Raw genomic sequence first — 20,444 nt, 5'->3', positions numbered from 1 at the left:
CTGTTCGTGGCAGGAGATCAAGCTTCTCACTTCCTCCAAGCGTTTGTAAAGAGATTTTTAAGGGCGGTATTGAGCATCGCTTGCCATCGCCACGGCTGCCTGCATCTACGACTTGCGCAACACCTTTATACGGAAAGCGAGCTAGGAGAGGACGTCCTGCGTTGCAGGCCGTGTTTTCCATCGCTTAGAGAAACAGAAGTTACGCTAGTAGGTGCTGACTGTGTTGTTCCACACTGTGTTACTGCTGAGGTATGGTCCCGTGGCATTATTTCCATAGCAGTCATTCAGTGTCTAGAACACAGGACGGATAGATAGTTGCAGACAGCGTGAATTGGTCCGTGGGGTTTTTTTCTATTCAGCTCATGCTGTTGCACTTTATTTACAGAATGCTCTTTGCAACGTTGCTGCTGCTTACACAACTTTTAGCCTGCCTGAAAATTTCTCTGGCTCACGGTTTATCCGGGTACTTCAAGTTGCTTTCTCGCTCTTGCCTTCCTAGCAGTTTGTACATATTCCTCAGGGGAGTCACTATGCATCTCTAGATCTGCGGAGCCACATTAAATCTTCCTTCTCACTAGCAACAGTGCATACAGCTGCATGGTTAACTGGACCTTGATTAAGACATTGAAACTTGTAACTCCTGTATAAGTGCTCTGACCAAACAGAATATTTCAGGCCTTCTCTTTCTACTTTGAGAGCTTTACAACAACATAATAAAATACTCATTAGAGCAGGAGTAGAGTTTAAGTGACAGTGTCACTGGAATGAATCACTCCCTCTGGGGTGAGTAAATTTCCCGTGTGAAGTGCCCTTTCTAGGGAAGGGAGCTGAGCGCTACTCAGTTTAGATTTGAGAGGTTGGGGCTGTGGTTAGGTCAGGTAACAAGGCACTTTGTTAGGTGACGTAGTTAAGGGCAGGGTTCTGCAGAAAGAAACCGCACTCTATCAGAAAGAAGTGAATAGATAAGATGTTTTCAGAACAGTTCGGTGTTTCTTGCGATTATTCCTGCTTAAGTGAAAATGTTATCCTCACAATTCTGTTTTAACATTGAAGATGCCCAAATTTTCTAGTTGTTTATACTTCTTCTACAAAAGCGTGTAAGTTTCAATGCTTCAGACTCTGAATACATGCAGAACTAGGCAAGTAAACTTCTGAAAATTCAGTGTTGCCATTTTACTTTTTGTTTTTTTTACTGTTTTAACACGCCTACAAAAACTAGTTATTAAAAGCATTTTCTTCAAAAAATTAAGAGATTTTAAAATTTAAAACAAAGAGTATGAAATAATAATGTAAACTATATGCTTTTTTTAAAATTGCGCTTAACTTGATTAGGCCAAGAAGAAGTGAGATGGTAGGGCTTGGAGTTCTGAAGTTCTGCTTCATTATATCTCAAGTGATGAGCACATCAGGGTTCAGAGAGGATGCACGGGGATGGGAGGGCACTAGGATCTAAAAGAGGAGGGTTATGAATATGGAATTTAAAAAGCCCTGTGAGTTCAACACTATACTTACACAGGGCTAATATGTGTGTGCCATGAGGTCTGAGTCATAGAAACTTTGGTCCCTTTTGATGGTGATAAAACAGAAAATTGGCCACTGTTGATAGCTGTGAATCTCTTCATTGCTGAATGGGGCCATTTAAAAAGAATGAAATGATGCCTGCAGGGTTATTATGTTTATTGAGCAGAACTGAAGTAGCTAGCAGCACATAAACGTGATTTCTTTACTGTTGCTCATAGAGACAACATAAACGGTCCTTCCTGTTTCTCATGAATGCAGAACAGAAAGAATCAGACGCTGATGTTCCCAAAGAAGTGCTGCGCAAACAACACTCAGGTGGTCATTCATAGCACGGCAGTGTCATCCTCTCACCACCAGTAACTGAAGGCAATATTGATGATAGGTCCAATTAGAGAGGCTCTACAGAGGAAATGAAGATGCCTAACCATCTTCCAGCTTGTCAACGTGACAGCACCATGGTCTCCTGCAGTCTCAGCTTTATAGCAGAAAAGTTTATTAACTATAGTAAGTATGCCGGATGGGATCCGTCCAAGGCTACTGAGGGAGCTGGCAGAAGTGCTCACCAAGCCACTTTCCATCATTTATCAGCAGGCTAACCGGGGAGGTGCCAGTTGACTGGAGGTTAGCAAATGTATGCCCATCTACATACATGCCCATCTACTTGGCTGGAAGGAGCCAAGGAAGGTTATGGAGCAGATCATCTTGAGTGCCATCACACGGCATATACAGGACAACCAGGTGATGAGGCCCAGTCAGCATGGGTTTATGAAAGGCAGGTCCTGCTTGACTAACCTGATCTTCTATGACAAGGTGATCCGCTTAGTGGACGAGGGAAAGGCTGTGGATGTGGTCTACCTTCAAACCACCCAGAAAATTCAAACCACAAGAAGTAGTGTTAGATATCAGGTACCTACACAAAAACCTGGCTGAAGAATAAGTTCAGCCCATGCGATTCAACATGTTAAGTTACACTTGAAGTCCCAGAACACACCATCTTACCAAGACTCTTACCAAGCTTTTCCACTTGAATAATTTTTTCCATTTGTATCAAAAGCATAAGTCAGTACCTAAAGGAGAACATAATGCATTATTACAGTTCCTAGGATGCTCCACCTGCAGAGATTTGTCTTGCAGTTTTATCCCACAGAGCTAACAGGTAGTTCAATGGGTAAAGCGAAACCACAAGTTTATTCTGTGAGGCATTTCCAACGACACGAACCTACAGAGGAGATCCTATCGGGATAGACCTCACCATTTCTGGTACTATAAATTAACACAGTAGATAAAAATCAAGCAGACTGGAAAGGTATCTCATACAAACCCTACTGAGTGCCTTTTTAACTTGCTTCAAGACATTTGGGAGAAGGAGGAAGGTAAATGATACTTCATCTTACCCAAATGTTAGTGTAACTCCTTCATATTAGCAACTAGCAATAGGACGAGAGGAAATGGCCTCAAGTTGCACCAGGGGAGGTTTAGATTGGACGCGAGGAAAAACTTCTTTAGTGAAGGAGTGGTTAAACATTGGACCAGGCTGCCCAGGGAAGTGGTTGAGTCACCATCCCTGGAGGCATTTAAAAGATGTGTAGATGTGGCACTTAAGGACATGGTTTAGTGGTGGACGTGGTAGTGTTAGCTTAACAGCTGGACTCGATAACCTTAAGGGTGTTTTCCAACCTAAATGATTCTATGATTCTATTCTAGATTAGGCCAGTGGTCTCCAAACTGCTCCTGTCTTGGGTGCTGTGCAAGGAAGTAGAAACTATTTCAATATACTGTGTCACCCATACCTTCTTCCTAGATAGTTTTAGGGTTTCATCAAAGTGAAGTTAACGAAAGACTTCTGCTTATTTCGGTGGATATTGGTCCTTGCATGTTACATTTCTGCTTTGTAGTTTTCTGGAGGAATAACTCAAAAAGTGGAACATTTCAAATAACTAGAATATTTTCAACCAGCAAATTGTGGGTTTTTATAGACTAAGTCAGTTCAAATTCTCTTGGCAAACAGAAAATTTTCCCACAGTAAGGCTTCAGTTACATATTATTCCTGGGTTAAATACTTTCATTACTAGGCAAGAAAGCCCTGATTCTTTTATAAATATTTTAAGAAAATAGAAAATAAAATACTCAAACTGTGTTATGTAAGCCACAAAATTGTTTATTTAGTAATTTTTTTGAAAGATAAGTTTTTATTTCATAGTTGGAATCTTGGTTTTGTCTGAGTATTCACAGCCAGTGCTCTGATGCCAATGAGTATGTATTGACTATGCTACAACTCTTTTCAGCAATAGCAAGAAAATAAACATTAAAAGTGGATTGATTTAGTCAATGTTTTGAATTGCAGTTGTTTTGTACTTAGAACTTGGGTTTTGTTTCAGTCCTGTCATAGCAAAGTTATAGTAATGCTTTGTATTTACAACTGGCATTTAACAGGTATCTGTCATAGTGTCTTGGGTCTGCGTGGCAACGTTTTGGCGGGGGGCATGCTGCAGGGGTGGCTTCTGTGAGAAGAGACCAGGAGCTGCCCCCCATGTTCATCAGAGCCAGTTTCAGCTGGCTCCAAGATGGACCCACCGCTGGCCAAAGCCGAGCCCCAGGGTGGTGCCCCTGTGATAATGTATTTAAGAAGGGGAAAAAAAGCTGCACAGCAGCTGTGAGAGAGAGGAGTGAGAATATGTGAGAGAAACAACTCTGCAGACACCAAGGTCAGTGGAGAAGGAGGGGGAGGAGGAGCTCCAGGCGTCGGAGCAGAGATTCCCCTGCAGCCCGTGGTGAAGACCATGGTGAGGCAGGCTGTCCCCCTCCAGCCCGTGGAGGTCCACGGTGGAGCAGCTATCCACCTGCAGCCCATGAAGGAACCCACACTGCAGGAGATGGATGTGCCCTGAAGGAAGCTGCAGCCCATGGAGAGCCCACGCTGGAGTAGGCTCCAGGCAGAAACTGTGGCCCTGTGGAGAGAAGCCCACGCAGGAGCAGGTTTTCTGGCAGGACCTGTGACCCCATGGGGGACCCACACTGGAGCAGTCCATTCCTGAAGGACTGGTGATCCCATGGAAAGGACCCATGCTGGAGCAGTTCTTGAAGAACTGCAGCCAGTGGGAAGGACCTGCATTGGAGAAGGTCATGAAGGACTGTTTCCTGAGGTGTGGGACCCCACGCTGGAGCAGGGGAAGAGCATGAGGAGGAAGGAGCAGTGGAGACAACGCATTATGAACTGATCACAACCCCCATTCCTCGTCCCCCTGTACCACTCAGGGGGAGGAGGTAGAGAAGTTGGGAGTGAAGTTGAGCCTGGGAAGAAGGGAGGGGTGGAGGGCAGGTGTTTCTAGATTTGTTCTTATTTCTCATTATCCTACTCTGTTTAATTGGCAATAAATTAAATTTATTTCCCCAAGTCGAGTCTGTTTTGCCCATGACGGTAATTTCTGAGTGATCTCCCTGTCCTTTTCTCGACCTACAAGCTTTTTGTCATATTTTCCCCTCACGTACTGTTGAGGAGGGGGAGTGATAGAATGGCTTGGTGGGCACCTGGTGGCCAACCAAGGTCAACTGACCACAGATAGCCTCTCTTAGAAAGCATCCACCAAACCTTATTGCTTCTCCCTCTTAAGTAAACTACTCCAGTAGCATCTGCATGCAGGAGTCAGTATAATCATTTTCCATAGGAGTAAACAGGGCATATGATCATCCCAGTTGTTCAACTGGTTGCGCAATGCTTTGGGACTGTATTAGCCATCATTCTTCCGAACATGCCTTGGCTAACTATTGGATAGCTATTGGGATAGGACTGAGGTAGCAATGTGGACAAGTGCGTGCTGTTTTGGCAAGTACCCTTTACAACGGTCCTCTTGGCATGCTCTGGGATCAAACACACATACACCCTGTTACACACCATACCTAGGACATGCCAAACATACCAGCAATAAAACAGCACAGGAAACCACTTGCAGAGGCTATGAAAAAGACCCGCATTACTTGTCTGCAGTCTCTATGTGACAGTGAGGCATGAGGATGTAAGGGGAGGCTGCTGGCAGAGCCCCAAGGGCACAAGTAGGATTTGACTGCTCCGAGCAGCCTCACTTGAGACCTCTATACATGCCCTCTGCCCATAGACCCAGGAACTGCATTTAAGCTCAAATGTGGGTCCCCTGTCTTTGAATGAGTTATGCGTAATTGTAAGAGGGGGGGCTCCTGTGGAAATTGTGATCTTCCCCTTGGTAGTGTATGGGCTTCAGAGCTGATTTTTTCAAGGGAAATTGCAAGAAAAAGTATATTCTGAGTTTTATCTGTTCGAACCCTCAGTACCGAAATTTGGATCCAGCTTTCGCTCTTCCTATAGCATCTATGTGGTGTCCCATGGACCAAGTTTAAGAAAAGCTGTGGTGCCAAAATGACAACTCTAGAAGTGAATGGTAGGAAATGAATCCTAAAGAGTAACCTAGGCAGGAGGAAGTGGCTCTAACATAAACCATGGGATTCCAGGTGCTAAAATAATGAGCAGAAACTAATACCGCTGAAGAGACCAGTGTCAGCTTTGTAAACTGTCTATAATTTAGGCGTTTTTTACTACATTATGTTGCATTAGATAATACAGGAAATTATGCAAAATATTAAGGAGCAGAAGTGGAACCTGAGTTGTTCAAGTGACAAAAAGGTGACACTAGATATACATATTGTTTTACGCAAAGACAGAAGTAACTTCTGTCCTTTGAGTCCTAAATGATTCACAGTTTGTGAACTCTGCCAGTTACCAAGAAAAATCTAGTTATGATAAAACAGGTTATCTGCATTTTGAGGGAAATTCAACTTTATTGCTTCATTCAATGTCAGAGTAATGACAATCTGTAAAATAGATAAGTGAATGTGTGGTCTGCCATCAAAGGAACTTTTCTCATATATCTTCGAAAATGAGTTTGCAGACATCCAAAACTACGTATACTACAGTGTGAAACATTGCTGCAACAGATAAAAAAGCATCCTCTATGGAAATCTTGACATGATGCTCTTAAGTCATTTTAACTTAGTTTCCTGGAGGAATTAAAGGTATGCAGTTACGTTGTGTGTGTCACCCATTCCCTCATTCCCAACATATTTTTGAATCTATTAAGTATTTGAAATTATATTTGACGGTAGTAAGCAGAGAAAAGAAATTATCACTAAGCCACTGTATAAACCCATCACATGCCTGCATCTTATATGTTGTAAGTTGTTCTTTTTTCCCTCTTCTCACTTTAGCAGTCTACAAAATGGATATAGCACAATCAGAAAGATTCAGAGAAGGGTATAAAGGAGAAACAAAGGTAGGTAATACATGCAAAACCATGCAAGAATTCTGACAGAAGAGAGGTGACCAAGGTATTTTTATAAAAGCCTATCAGAACTTGAGTTGCATGAAGGACTGTTTACTTTGCCTTCTGATATAAGAACTGAGGACACCAAATAAAGTTGCTGAGTAACCATTTCAAAACAAACAAACAAACAAACAAAAATAGTTCTTTGCATAATATTCAGTGAAACTATGGAAATCCTTGACACAGGATACTACAGATGCTAAAAGTTTGCTCTCCCAAAGACTCATACCAGGTTGCTCTCTGAATTGATTTTACAGCTGTCTCTATTATGAATGACAATTTCATACTGCAAAAAATGTGTCCAATGGGAGGAAATTTTATATTAGATCCCATCTTTGCAGGCAAAGACAAATGGATCACAAACTTAGAAATTAATGCCTGTTCAGATGATCATACTTTGACTATATTTGTCAGGAAAAAAAGTAAAAATTGTAATGTATGCATGCCTTTATTTATAAAAGTTTCACAAAACTAAAAAACATTTTGAACTAAACAAGGTGAGAGGAAGGCTTTGAACAGAAAAATCAAAAAGGATTGCCATGATGATTTCATCATTAAATGTAAGTGCAGGAATCCATCAGAAAAGTAAATTCCCATGAAATTACTGATTTTTTAGTTCAATTCACTGACAGAAAACAGAAAAGAAAATTTCATTGCTCATGTTAAAGATATTGGTCCTGAATCTGGTTTTACTGCTGCAAATTTCTGAATCTACACGAGTAAAAAAAACTCATTTTGAACTTAGTGCTAGAAATATGACACTAGTTTTGATGAAGTTGGGAAGGAAAGGCTAAAGATTGAGACACTTTATTCTGAAGCTGCTGACTAATCCATAACTTACTATCTTGTATCACCCAGCAATTGTAAATTAGTATGATCCGAATGAAATACCTCAGTCCTGAGCTTCACATAAGAAGGCTCCCAGTCAGACTTGACCACTGGAAAGAGAAAATTTGTTTTGTGCATACCGATTCCTATGAAGCTCAGAAGACAGCATCAAACTTACCAATTTTTTTTCTATAGCAATCAGAAAAGAAAGCTAAATTTTCATTGGATGAAAAACTGATGCATGAATAACCAATGTTCTTCATGAGTTACTTCTACTCAATTTTAGAACAAAATGTTCAGACTTGCATGTGAGGATGTTCTTAAATCTCTATTTTAGAATAAGCACAAGGTTCATACTACCATTAGAAATGCATCCTTTGTAAGAGGGGGCTAGGATTTCTGTAAATTTCCTCTATGGCCTGCCAGTCGCAAGCTGCTAAAACTTGTGAGATTTTCAGTGTAATTGAGATTGTCTTTAGGGAGAAGTAGTTACTTAAAGCTCTGCTGCCTGCAGACAATACAAGGAAACAAATATTTTTTGTAGGATGAGGGGGAGTAACTCTTACATAAAAGCTTTTTCCCGGATAAAATTAGTGACATTAGTTAAGAAAAAAAAAATTACATTCTTACTGTGTTTTTAATGCTATGATAATATATTCCAAGCCCTAAGGAAAAAATATCAGCACACCCAAAAAGTTGTGTAGGCTCACAGCATTTGGACTGTGCAGCCAGATTTTATCTCTGTTCACATGCTATGTAGAGAATACAGAAAAAGCCAGTATTCTTATCTGCCTCCTTCCGAAGAAGGGAAATCTTTCAAAAGTCTAAAAGTGAATGGGTTTGTGAACAATGTCAGGGAGCAGTGAGGACCAGTTGTTCCCCAGGGAATGGGAGCCAGGGGTTGAGCATGATAACAAGACTGGCAGGACAGGGTCCTTACCAGCCAAGCAAGCAGGGCAGACCCAGGGTCGGCAGCTGGGTTCAGCCAAGAGTCCAGATCATGGTGATGAGGTGGGTCTGAGGTTAAGCTGGGAAAACAAGTCTACAGGCCAGGGTCCAGATCAATGAAGTTCATGGCCAGACATAGGCATGGCTGTGACATCGCCTGGGCAGGGAATGAAAGCCCAGGCCTGAGATCAAAAATGTATCCTGGCATCCAGCTCATTCAGTCCCACCGAACAATTCCACAGTGAAGAGAACGTGAGAGTGATTGACAACGATAGATTCATCTGTCTTAAGGACATTTCATCTATTTTTGGTACCAAATCCAGTCTGGGGTATCAAATGGTGACCATCTGGACCTGTTCCTTTTCCAGAACGGGGAACAATGTTTTAAATTGTGTCATCTAGGTCTGTCATTTGTTCCATGTTCCAGAAGAAGGGAGGGCGGCTCTAAACACACAAGTAAAATAACACAAAGTCATAACTGCTTAATCAGAACTTTTGTCTGGACAGTGTAAAGCTATATTTGGTGTTTTCAACTTTAGTTAACTGATTGATAATCCTATAATTCTGTTGTTTATTGTTCATCTCCAGGTAACTTTACCTTCAGAGAGGCCAAGCAGCTATAGTGTTGTTGCCAGGCAGCTTCTCTTTAGAAGTCTTGTCTGATTTAGGTGTCTTGGCTGACTTTGGAAACATATTAATGTAATTATGCACGCATTTATCATGCAGTAAATCCCAGTGAGGTCCATGAAAGTAACATTCATATGACTGAGAGTACAATTTGTTTATTTTAACCAAATATACATACAACTGTCAATTATTTAAAAAAAAATATAAAATCTATCTGCAAAGAAAATTTTAGTCACAAATAAAAACAAATATTCCTTGATTGACCTTGAGTATGGTCAACTATTTAAAATGTGAATAGTTTTCCCTTCTTGCAGATGCCTTGGTTTGACATTCCAGAACTTCAACCAGGATAACTCTGTTGCAGTCAGCAATGAAGTATTCTTGTTTTCAGCTTTGATGCTTTTGGCATATGGCATTTGAAAGCTCTTACTTTCTCACTCTACTAGCTTGCATGTAATCTTTTCCAAGTTATTACCACGGAGGAGTAAAAACTGTATTGTCCTTCTGCCTCCAAATTATCGGCAGCATGAAATGCTTATGTAAATTTTATCACTCAGCCAACACAAAGATCATCAATACAGTCACTAGTCCCTTTTTTTTTTTTTTTTTTTGTATTCCCATGACTAGTTCAGAATAGCCATGCCAGTTGCAACCTGTCAACAAGCAGTGGGAAAGTTACAGCTTAGCACAGTGATCAGACCTGATCAACAAGATGATCTGGGAAAATTTTCTTGAGTAGCATTAAGTGTTAAAATTTCTTTTAGGCAGTGGCTAATGACATCCCTGCTCGTGCTTCATGCTTCAGTGACGTATTACTGCTTCCAGGTCTTCATACAGTACTGAATTTTATTACTAAACTCTTGATAAGGTGATGAAGACAATGTCATTGAGAGATATGTTGGTGGTAGTTTATGACACCACCATGTATTCATAATTTATATAGAAATTAGGAACATGGGAGCTCGAAGAAATCTGTTGAATCATTGAGTCAAGCATCTCACAGTCACATGTAATCCTTTACAGCAATTATCAGCTATTTAGATTTCTTATTCTGTCTATGTTTATTGGGAGCTGGTCCAGAATGTCACTCCCTGATTGTTAGAAGCCCATTTTTAATTTCCATTTTAAATTTAATCATAGCCAATTTATATTTTTTTGTTCTTCTGCCAATTCTTCTGTTACCTTAAACAGTTCTCCTCACTTCCAACTGTGTATGCCTATGCTGTATATTCAAAGAACAAAACCAAACTCTATCTTGGCTTTTCTTGACCCTGGCCTGTTTTGTTTTGGCCTCTGATAGGCTAAGCAATCTGAGCTGGTTTTGCTTTATCTCTTAGGAGAAATCTTCTATTCCCTGAATTGTGGATCACATTTTCTTAAACACAGGTGACCGGAGATATACGTGAATTAAATTCCAGATGAGGAAATTCCAGATGATGAGTTTTACTTGTGCTTTGGAAAATGGCAACTCAGTTTCTTTAACTTTGCAGACAGCTCATCCCCTCTTGCAACTGAAGATCCTACTTGCCACCTTCCTTCTTGAGTTTCTAAACACTGTGACTGGTTTTGTAACTATTTGCATGGCCTGGATATTGAGCCATTACCTTTCACTGAGATGCTATCACTTCATTCTCTATAATATCCAAGTAGTTCTGTATGCTGTTGCAGTTCCCCATGGACAATGTTTAGTGTCCTCAGAAAATTCTATTATCATGGACTTAATCTGATGTGAAATCCATTAATAAAAATAAGAAATATTATTGGACTGATATATATTGGACTGATTATTAAGGATTTATATAAATGAAGTTCCTTGGCCTGATATCCCTCTCACCTGGTTTTGCGGTTTTTTTTCCCCTTTAACCTTACACCCCTACAGTTCTTGTACTAATATGAATTTTCACTAGTATAATACTTTAATACTTTGCCTACATTAAACTCTTTCAAAGGCTTGCATCCAAATGTCTTACCTGATGTTGAACAAAAATATCAAATGAGTAGTATTACTCCATGGAGATGTGCCACTTCCACCTATCCCAGCTGTGGTGACATGCAGAGGTACTTCCTATGCAGAATTGCTATGCAGTCTTTCAGTGGAATCTCTTGTTTCAGCTGCTCTTGCCAATTTCAGATTTTTGTGGTGTTCCCCTATTGACAGTCTAATGTACAAGGTCTCTGAAGTACTTCAGATCTCCAGAATGGAAATGCAGACAAATAGGATCCTACTCTTCTCACTAAAGAGACAACACTTCGGGATGGAAGTGCAATCTTCACTTTTTCTTGCTTCCTATCCCCAGTACCCTGGGTTGCAATAATAGTAAGGAAACAACTCATTTAAGACAGACTTGAAACAGCTGTTTTATTTCAACATTAGCAGGCAAGGATATTATCATTTTATTATTATAAATAATATTACAGCACCATAGAAAAAATTTAGCTTGCAAGGGACCTCTGAAGGTCTGTAGTCCAACCTGCTCAAAGTGGATTTAACTACAGGCTGGATCAGGTTGCTCAAGGCCCTGTCCAGGTGATTTTTAAAATCTCCAAGGATGTAGATCCTAACATCTCTCTGGCTAACCTGCTTAACTGTTCTAAGAGTGAAGAATCTTTTTCTCCTCTCCAGCCAGAATTTCTGTTGTTTCAGTTTGAGTCTGTCGCTTCTTGTTTAGCTGTGCATCTCAGAGAAGAGCTTGGCTCAGTTTTCTCTATAAACCCCCTTAGGTAGTTGAAGATAGCAATTAGATCTCTCATTTAGTCTTCTCTTCTCCTGGCTGGACAAACCCAGTTACCTCAGCCTCTCCCTGTATATATTATGAGGCTCCTGGTGGCCCATTCCTCCAGCTTGTCAAGGTCAATCTGAATGACAGGCCTGCCTTTGAGCATATCACGTGCTCCCTGCAATTTTCTGTCATATGCAAACTTGTTCAGGGTCCTTCCATCCCCTTTTCCAGATCATTGGTGAAGATGTTAAACAGTGTCAGCCTCAGTGTTGACCCTTAAGAAATGCTTAAATTAGGTCTGTCTTAAATTAAAGCCTTAATTAGGCTGCCAGCTAGATGATCGCTGGCATAGTGACTCATAGAGGAGTCCTTTACCTTTTGTCTATATCTGGTATATACAAACTACTCTTCTTCCTATTTTTCTTCTCTCTCTTTCTCTCCCTCACTCTCTATATGGATATGTACACACACACACACATTCTGCAGAATTATGAGTTTCTGTAACATAAATTGACAGTAATGGAATTTGAGACAGAATACACTACTTCTTGCTCTTCTGAATGGCTCTATTTCACCTGCTTTTTCAGGTTTTTCCTCTAGTGTAAGACAAATCCAGGCACACCAGTTGAACGGTACGCTCAGCATTGCAGACTCGGCTGCTGGGTTACCACTGCATAGTATTCAGAGTCCTGAGAATAAATATATAGGAGTTTTTTCAGGTGAGTGTACTACAGGACACAAAAAGCTTCTGTTTCCTATAGTCTTATGGGCATTGTGTAGGAATCTGGGTGAGTCAACTCCTAGTTCAGGGTGAAAATGATGTGTCATGTTCTTATCTCCCTTCTCAGGCTTTGTCCTTCTTTACCCTATTTTCTGACTGCTTTGTGCATATTTCTTCAGTACTGCAATACCTCTTTTTTAGATCTTTTTTTTCTTTTCCTCTCTGATTTGTCAGATGTTGGAAAGCAGCTCTGTTGCCACAGGCTGCTCATCAATTCAGAGGTACAGTTTCTTCTGATTATGAAAATTACTCTGAGAGGGGCTCTGGTTCTTTGTTCTGTTACCATGACATCAAAGATTTTTTCTGTATCGTTCCTGAAGTATCATTCTTAGTGCCTCTTCTCAGTATCGGGAGAACATCCAGGTGGTAAATTAACTGGCCTGGTCCTCCTGTATACTTTTACTGTGTGCAGTGAATTCTTTTACCTGTTTGCCTCTGATATTTGAATGATAAGTGCTAGAGGAAGGAGGCCGTACCGGTTACAAGGATCTATTTGAAATCCATCATGTTTAAATTTTAAGGTCTTTCTTTAAAAAAAGCTTGAACTTATTATAGTAAATTGGGTGACACAACATTAGTAGAATCCTCTTGTATTCTTTTCCTTGAAATTACATAAAGTAGGCAAGGTTGACTAGAAATCACAGGGATGTGACTACTCCGTGCTTATAGATCCACTGCATGTCAGCTGTACATGTGACAGATGCATGCGGAGCAAGTGCCTTGTGTTCTGGTTAGAAGTGTAGTTAACTGAGAAATATATGTATGGTAAGCCCTATATGTTGGATTTTGTATGAGCATTGGAGGTGCTTTGTGTTCATACTGGGCATCTCAGCAGCACATACTACTACTCATTGAGATTTTCCAGATAGAACTATGGATGCTCAGAAACTTTGTAACAAGATATAGTTTATGTTTATACAGCTAAATTATTCTTCTCCCAAAATAGGGTGTCTGCTGCGTGCAAATCAGAAGTTAGTTGCCAGGAGTCCTTTAGCATACAGGCCTTTGGTCCTAATTGCCAGCATGTCTTTCTAGTATGCCATGCACATCTCCCTTTCCTTACATCCCTACGGATGCCGTTCTAGAACAATACTTACTCTATACCTGCAGACTGGTGAGCTGTGCTTAGTTCCTGGTAACACAACATGCTGTCTGTGTCTACCTCATTTGCTGTTTGTGTTCATGCCAGACAGCTTTCACCATCAGGGCCTGTGGTGGGGACCTGCCTCTTTCTTCCACCTAAGACAGCAGAACTGCTGCTTGCTGGAGGCTCCAAACCAAGATGCAAGCTCTGTGGAGCCCTGTGGGGCTGGTCCGGTATCTCAGCAATGGGAGCAGCTGCTGTAGGCCACCTCTTTTTGGCTGGGTAAACGGGCTGTGTGGGGACTTCAGAACTTGTCCTCCATAAGCTGTTCATCAGGGAAGGCAGTGTTGGGACCTGGGACACCCGGACCAAAGGTAGGATCAGCTTGTGCTATGCACCTCAGAAATCAGAAGTGGGTACAGAATTTCAACATGTGAAAAGTCATCTCTGAGACTCCCGGCTGGGCCACTGTCTTTTGTGAGCACATCACTCTGGAAAGAAAAGAAGTCACTGGAGCCTTCTTATGTCTGACTCTTACCAGTCTGTGGGAAGGCTATTAGGTGTTGGCCGGCTCATGATAGACACGAACCGCGTCTGGCCTGTGGTGGCTCTGCCCTGATAGGGCTGCAGAGGCCTTTTGACCTACCTAGACTGTAGCCAAAAATTAAATAAATAAAAAGCTCTGATTTCTTTCTTACCATCTGCACCCATATGCTGGCAAGTTCTGCAAGTTTCCCCCAGCTCCCTTCCCTAGCTGCATTCTCCACAGACACATTCAGTCTCTTGTCTCCATTTCTGCCTCTCCAACGCATGTGTGGGCAATCGCAATTTATATCCACAGTAGCAATCTCACAGGTCCTGCTGAGACTGCTGATGTCTTTCCTCTGCCAAGTCATACAGAGCACAGCTGGCTTTGGTGCTGAGTGACTGACTGCTCCCAAGAGTTGGGCCTTCCTGAACTGAGGCTGCAGGAGGTAGTGCCGTTCTGCAGTGTTTGAACAAAAAGGGGCATAGAGATCTTCCAAAGGAGTTGCTTGTCTATCTGTGGCTTGAGCTGCTCCATCTGCTAGAAGAGCTGGCTGTTGAGAATTGAGAAATTCTGCTGGTGTAGAGCTGAGAGCACACAATGCCATAGCATGTCTGCATTGTGTCCCAGCTGCTCCTGAGGTAATGCCTGCTCTTGATCTTGCCCCTTCCTTTGTGAGAGCCTTTCCAGGAAATGGGTGAAGAGCCATCATCTTCACTCCTACCCCCTTGATCAAGGCAACCTCTAGCCTCATCCTGACTCCTGTGATTTCCAATCTCAAATGCCCCTGTGGAGAAAGAATACTGGGAGAAATGTGTTTCTTGGTGTTGTCTGGAGATACACACTACAGCAAAGTATCGCCCATATTCTTCTTCCCTGTAGACACCAGTATTCCAAGCCTACAGCTTGCAACAGAGCTGGAGGAGGCCTGAGCTAGACTTGTTCCTCTGCAGACCGTGTCCCAGGAGAACTGCCAAGAACCAGCCAAGACTCATCTTTTGTAGGCCCTTTTGACCTTGTCCAGCTGAGTTATGAGGGAGTTAGAACCCTGTTTGCAGTTGTTTATGCCTCCCTAGCGAAATAACTCTCCAATATTCTCTCCCAATATGGCCAGAGCCCGTGTCCCAGGAGAACTGCCAAGAACCAGCCAAGACTCATCTTTTGTAGGCCCTTTTGACCTTGTCCAGCTGAGTTATGAGGGGGTTAGAACCCTGTTGCAGTGTTTGAGCAGATCTCCAACTTGCAATTAAGCATGAAGCAGCTGGTGTGGCTGGATGACTTTGCAAGAGGAAACCAAAGTAAGCAAAGGGGTCTGCTGTGTAAATATATGGATGTTGTTAGCATGGCCAAATGCTACCAATAGGAAGATGGTGACCCTCTCATTTTTGGAGAAAGTTACTGTAACACTGGAGGTATTGGTCCAGGATTTGATTGGTGTTCAGTCTGATGACTTGTCTGGCAGATGGTACAAGAAGGAGAGGTGGGTTTGCACTTGGAGAAGGCCCATGAGCTCCTTTTAAAATCTGGCTGTTAAATGGGCCCCTTGGTCACTAATTATGCTGTCTGGGAGGCCATGGCATCACAAAACACACTATAGGAAGGATGAGGTAGTGGCTATGGGCAACTTCCTGAGGGGAATGAAGTAAACTATGTTGGTGAACAGTTCCACAATCATTATGACCACTGCATTCCACTCCAAGGGGGGCAGGTCTGCTATTAAATCCATATGCACAAATATGCCAAGGCTATTTGGCAGCAGGGAGGAGCTGTTACGGACCCGGTGATCTTTTGGTGCAAGCACAGCTGTTGTGGGCCTGGACATAGTCAACCACATCTCCCTGTCCTGTAGGCCACCAAGTAATCAGGTACTGCATCATCCAGCAGTCCCTGTGTCTGGGTGCAGGAACATGATGGCATCGGCAGAAGACTTGTGTCTGCAGTGGTCCCTGTAGGATGTACAGCTGCCTGCCATGGTACAGGCAATCATCCTGCTCTTGCAGGCTGAGGGCAGCTGTGCCAATGGGATGCTGTGTTGCATTCAAGTTGCTTCCAGTTGCCTGGAAAAATTCTGCAATGAATTCATCCTCTGCCATGGCTGTAATGAAATGTCTTGGAGAAAACAGGGTTGGGGTGCATGCAGAAGGTGTGCTTCCAAATCTGAATCTTCCTTCCATGACAAGGCATCTGCCTTGCTGTTTATTTTTCCTGGACATAATGTGAAAGTGAAGGGGAACCATGTAAAGGAGGCAAGATGGAGAGAGAAACGCTTCACCCATTGATACTATTCCATGTTCTGATGGTTGGTCAGCAACACTGTTGTGGTTTTTTGCCTTCTCAAGGAATTGCTGCCATTGCCCAAACGCAGCTTTGATTGGCAAGACACTCCTTATCCCAGATAAGCTTCTAATTCCTCTCAGTGGGGAGGAGCTGCTAAGAGAAAAAAGGGTGGCGCTCCTGTGTAAGGCAGACCTTCTGGGGGAGGATGGTCACTGTGGCTTGGCTGCTTCTGCAACTTAAGGCCAACTGGAGTCTGGGTAGAGTAGGTTAGTACCTGTGGTGAATGCCCATTTCATTTTCTCAAAAGCCACTTGTGCTACAGGCATCCACCAAAAGCAAGCCTGCTTCAGGTGAATGCTCTTGTAGGAACCACAATACCAGAAAAAAAAAAAACCCTTCATGAATTGTCAATAGATGTTGGCAAATCCTAAGATCCTGTGCACTGCCTGCACACCAGAGAGTGATGGCTTCAACTTTTTTTGGGTCCATATGCAAGATGTTGGGGCCTCAGGAACTCCACCCTCTGCTGGTGAAAGGACTATTTCTCAAATTTGGCATAGAATTCTGTGCTGCCCCAGGAAACTCAAGACCTCCCAGACATGGTCTACATATGCCTCTTAAATGGTGCAGAATATCAAAGATGTCATCTGGACATGCTGCTATGTAGTAATGAAGCAGGTCTTTCACAACATCATTTACAATATGCTGGAAGTTGGCTGGAGCATTGCAGAGAGCAGATGGCATCACAACATAGTAGCTGTATGTGGTGTGAAAAGCAGTTTTCCATTCATTTTCCTGCCAGGCCTCTCACAGGTCTAGCTTTGTGAACCAGCAAGTTCCCTGCAGATGTTCACAGAACTCCAGAGCAAGAGGCAGAGGGTGCCAGTTCTCTACTGCGGTGCCATTCAGCTCACTGCAATCTACACAGAGACTTTCTTTTTTTTTTCAAGAAGGAAAAAAAAATAGGGGCCCCAGCAGGGACATGTGAGGAGTGGATAAACCTACATGCCAGACAGTCCTTGAGGTCCTCCTTGCAGGCTGCCAATTCAGGGTGCTATAAGGCAAAGAAGTACCTGAAGGGCATGCCCTTCCCTGGTGCCGGTTCAATGTGACAGTCATGAGTAATGGAATAGTAGTGTTTTCTGCCTCCTTCTTCTCACAGACATCCACAGGATCACTGTATTTATCTGGGAGCATAGAGGGGTGGGGAGCAGAGTCCTGGGATCTGGCAAGACAGAGCTGCAGTGGTGTAGGAATATTGGGCTGAGGCTGTGCTGTGGTGCCTCACACTGTAAAACCAGAAACATGGGAGTCCAGACCAACCCACATTGGGTGCTGAAATGGGGAAGACAGCCCAGAGAAGATCCCAGGGCAGACTTTTGCCCTCAGGATCTGAGTATTCTTTTCCTGCAGGGAAACACAAGAAACCCAATTGGCAGTTAATGAGAATGTTGTGCTTCTGTAACGCAGCAGACTGCACATAAATTGCAGGGCTTCAGCAGCAGGTTGCAGAGGTGACATGTGCAGGAGGAGATCATGTATTGCCCTGTGCCAGTCACAGCCAGTACCAGAGATAACTCTGGAATCAATGTAAACAACCCACTACAAGCCAAAACCTCAGAGGAGCACATGGCACCCCAGCTCACACATATTTAAGAGATAGCAGCAGCCACTTAGGGAGGAAAAGAGGAAAAGACACTGAGAAGAAGCAGAGGAGACATAAAAGGAGAAATGGAGAAAACACATAGAAGGAGAAATTGTTGGGTACACAGCTGGAGATGCACTCCTGAAGAGAGGTGCTCTATACCGGTACTCCCCAAAGGGGACTGCGGCCCATAGGTGAGCCATACCAGAGCAGAGGAAAATGAGTAAGAAGCAAGGAGCAGCAGAAAGAAACCATTACACAAATTACTGCAACCTCTTGCACTGCCCATCGCCTCACCAAAGGAATGAATTTGAGTAGGCAGTAATCTGTAGTGGTCATTAAGGACTCATTCTTCCCAGCCAGTTTTCCACAGCCAGTGCATAAACTGGATTGTCTAGTCAGCAACCACCTGGCTTCCCTGCTGGAGCTAGCAGTCACAGCCACAGCTGCACATTGATGGTCCCGAAAGACACCAATTCAAATCAGTGAATAAGGCTTCAGGGTTCATTGCATTTCTTATAGAGGTGACTCAATCCAGGGCCACCCTGAAAGCCAGGAGATTATGACTGCAGAGCAGCTAGTATCTATTGCCTTGGCTGCAAAGATTAGCCATGTGTGCCTAATAAATCCCTGAACCCTCACTTGATCCTCACTGAAGGGGGTTTAGCAAAGCTGGGGGCAGGGGTCACTCTGGGCACAGGGGATGTTAAAGAATCCTGCAGGGCTGTTACCTATCTGCTTCCTGGCCAGGGTTTGGAGATTAGCTTGGAGCTGTAGGGAGCTGTCCTGGTTTCGGCTGGGATAGAGTTAATTTTCTTCCAAGTAGCTGGTATAGTGCTGTGTTTTGGATCTAGTATGAGAATAATGTTGATAACACATTGATGTTTTAGTTGTTGCTAAGTAGTGCTCACACTAGTCAAGGGCTTCTCAGCTTCTCATGCCCTGCCAGCGAGAAGCTGGGAGGCGGCACAGCCAGGACAGATGACCCAAACTGGCCAAAGGGGTATTCCATACCATATGATGTCATGCTTAGTATATAAACTGGGGGGAGTTGGCCAGGAGGCAGCAATCACTGCTCGGGGACTGGCTGGGCATCGGTCGGCGGGTGATGAGCAATTGCATTGTGCATCACTTGCTTTGTATATTCTATTATTATTATTATTATTATTATTATTATTATTATTATTATTATTATTATTTTCCCTTCCTTTTCTGTCCTATTAAACTGTCTTTATCTCAACCCATGGGTTTTACTTTTTTTTCCCGATTCTCTCCCCCATCCCACCAGGGGAGAGGAGGGTGAGCACGCGGCTGTGTGGTACTTAGTTGCCGACTGGGGTTAAACCACAACCGTCCTTTTTGGTGCCCAACACGAAGGGTTGAGATAACGACAGATCTGACCAGAGTGGGTTAAAACAAATTTGTTACAAGCATTCATTATATTTGTTTAGTAGTTGCTGGTTACAATGTTGATTTATTTGCTTTCTAAGTTGTTGTATTTGCTCTCAGAGCTGTGTTATGTAACACCTTACTTGCCATATATACTGTTTATCAATATTTATGTGCTGTTTATCACCTCTGGGAGGTGGATTAAGGTTATCGCTTTGCTGTACTGTGTAACACTGACTTATGGTATGATAAAATTATTGGTTGTGAGATCAGTCTCGTATTTGTACTCAGCATTGCCATCACCTCTGTACTTTGGGGGCCATCTATCAGAAATTATTAATAATTAGACTTTTCATTTTTTCTCCTCAGAGAGCCAACCTACGGGGGAGATGCCTTCCTCCATCTTCCCCTTCTCCTCCAGGCTAACTCCAATAGCTCTTGAGAATTTTGAATATCCTTGGGATGTTCAAACCAGCATGTTCCTATTGTTGTGTCTCCTGAATGTGTCATGTCTTGGTTAGGGTTAAACAACTATTTAAGAATACTGTGTCTACTCCAACCTCCGTGACAGGCACTGTGTCTACTCCAACCCTGGCAACAGGCACTGCAGCTACTCAAACACTGGCAACAGGCACTGCGGCTACTGCAACCCTGGTGACAGGCAGTGTGGCTACTCCAACCCCAGCAACAGACACTGCAGCTACTCAAACCTCTGTGACAGGCACTGCGGCTAACCCCACCCCCCCG

General features: G+C 42.9%; 1 protein-coding gene across 1 annotated transcript in view; it reads right to left on the bottom strand.

Moving 5' to 3' along the window:
• LOC103923921 overlaps window positions 1-15,140 on the bottom strand; it is a 42,339-nt gene extending 27,199 nt beyond the window's left edge. The window contains exon 1 of the mRNA XM_009332361.1: window positions 14,559-15,140. Coding sequence (XP_009330636.1) covers window positions 14,559-15,140 — 582 coding nt within the window. The remainder of the gene's footprint in view (window positions 1-14,558) is intronic.
• Window positions 15,141-20,444: the final 5,304 nt, after the last annotated feature.

Source organism: Pygoscelis adeliae, unplaced genomic scaffold, assembly GCF_000699105.1.
Source record: "Pygoscelis adeliae isolate BGI_AS28 unplaced genomic scaffold, ASM69910v1 Scaffold119, whole genome shotgun sequence".
NCBI lineage: Eukaryota > Metazoa > Chordata > Aves > Sphenisciformes > Spheniscidae > Pygoscelis > Pygoscelis adeliae.
Note: the sequence above shows the minus strand (reverse complement) of the source record. Positions and strands in the feature narration are given on the sequence as shown.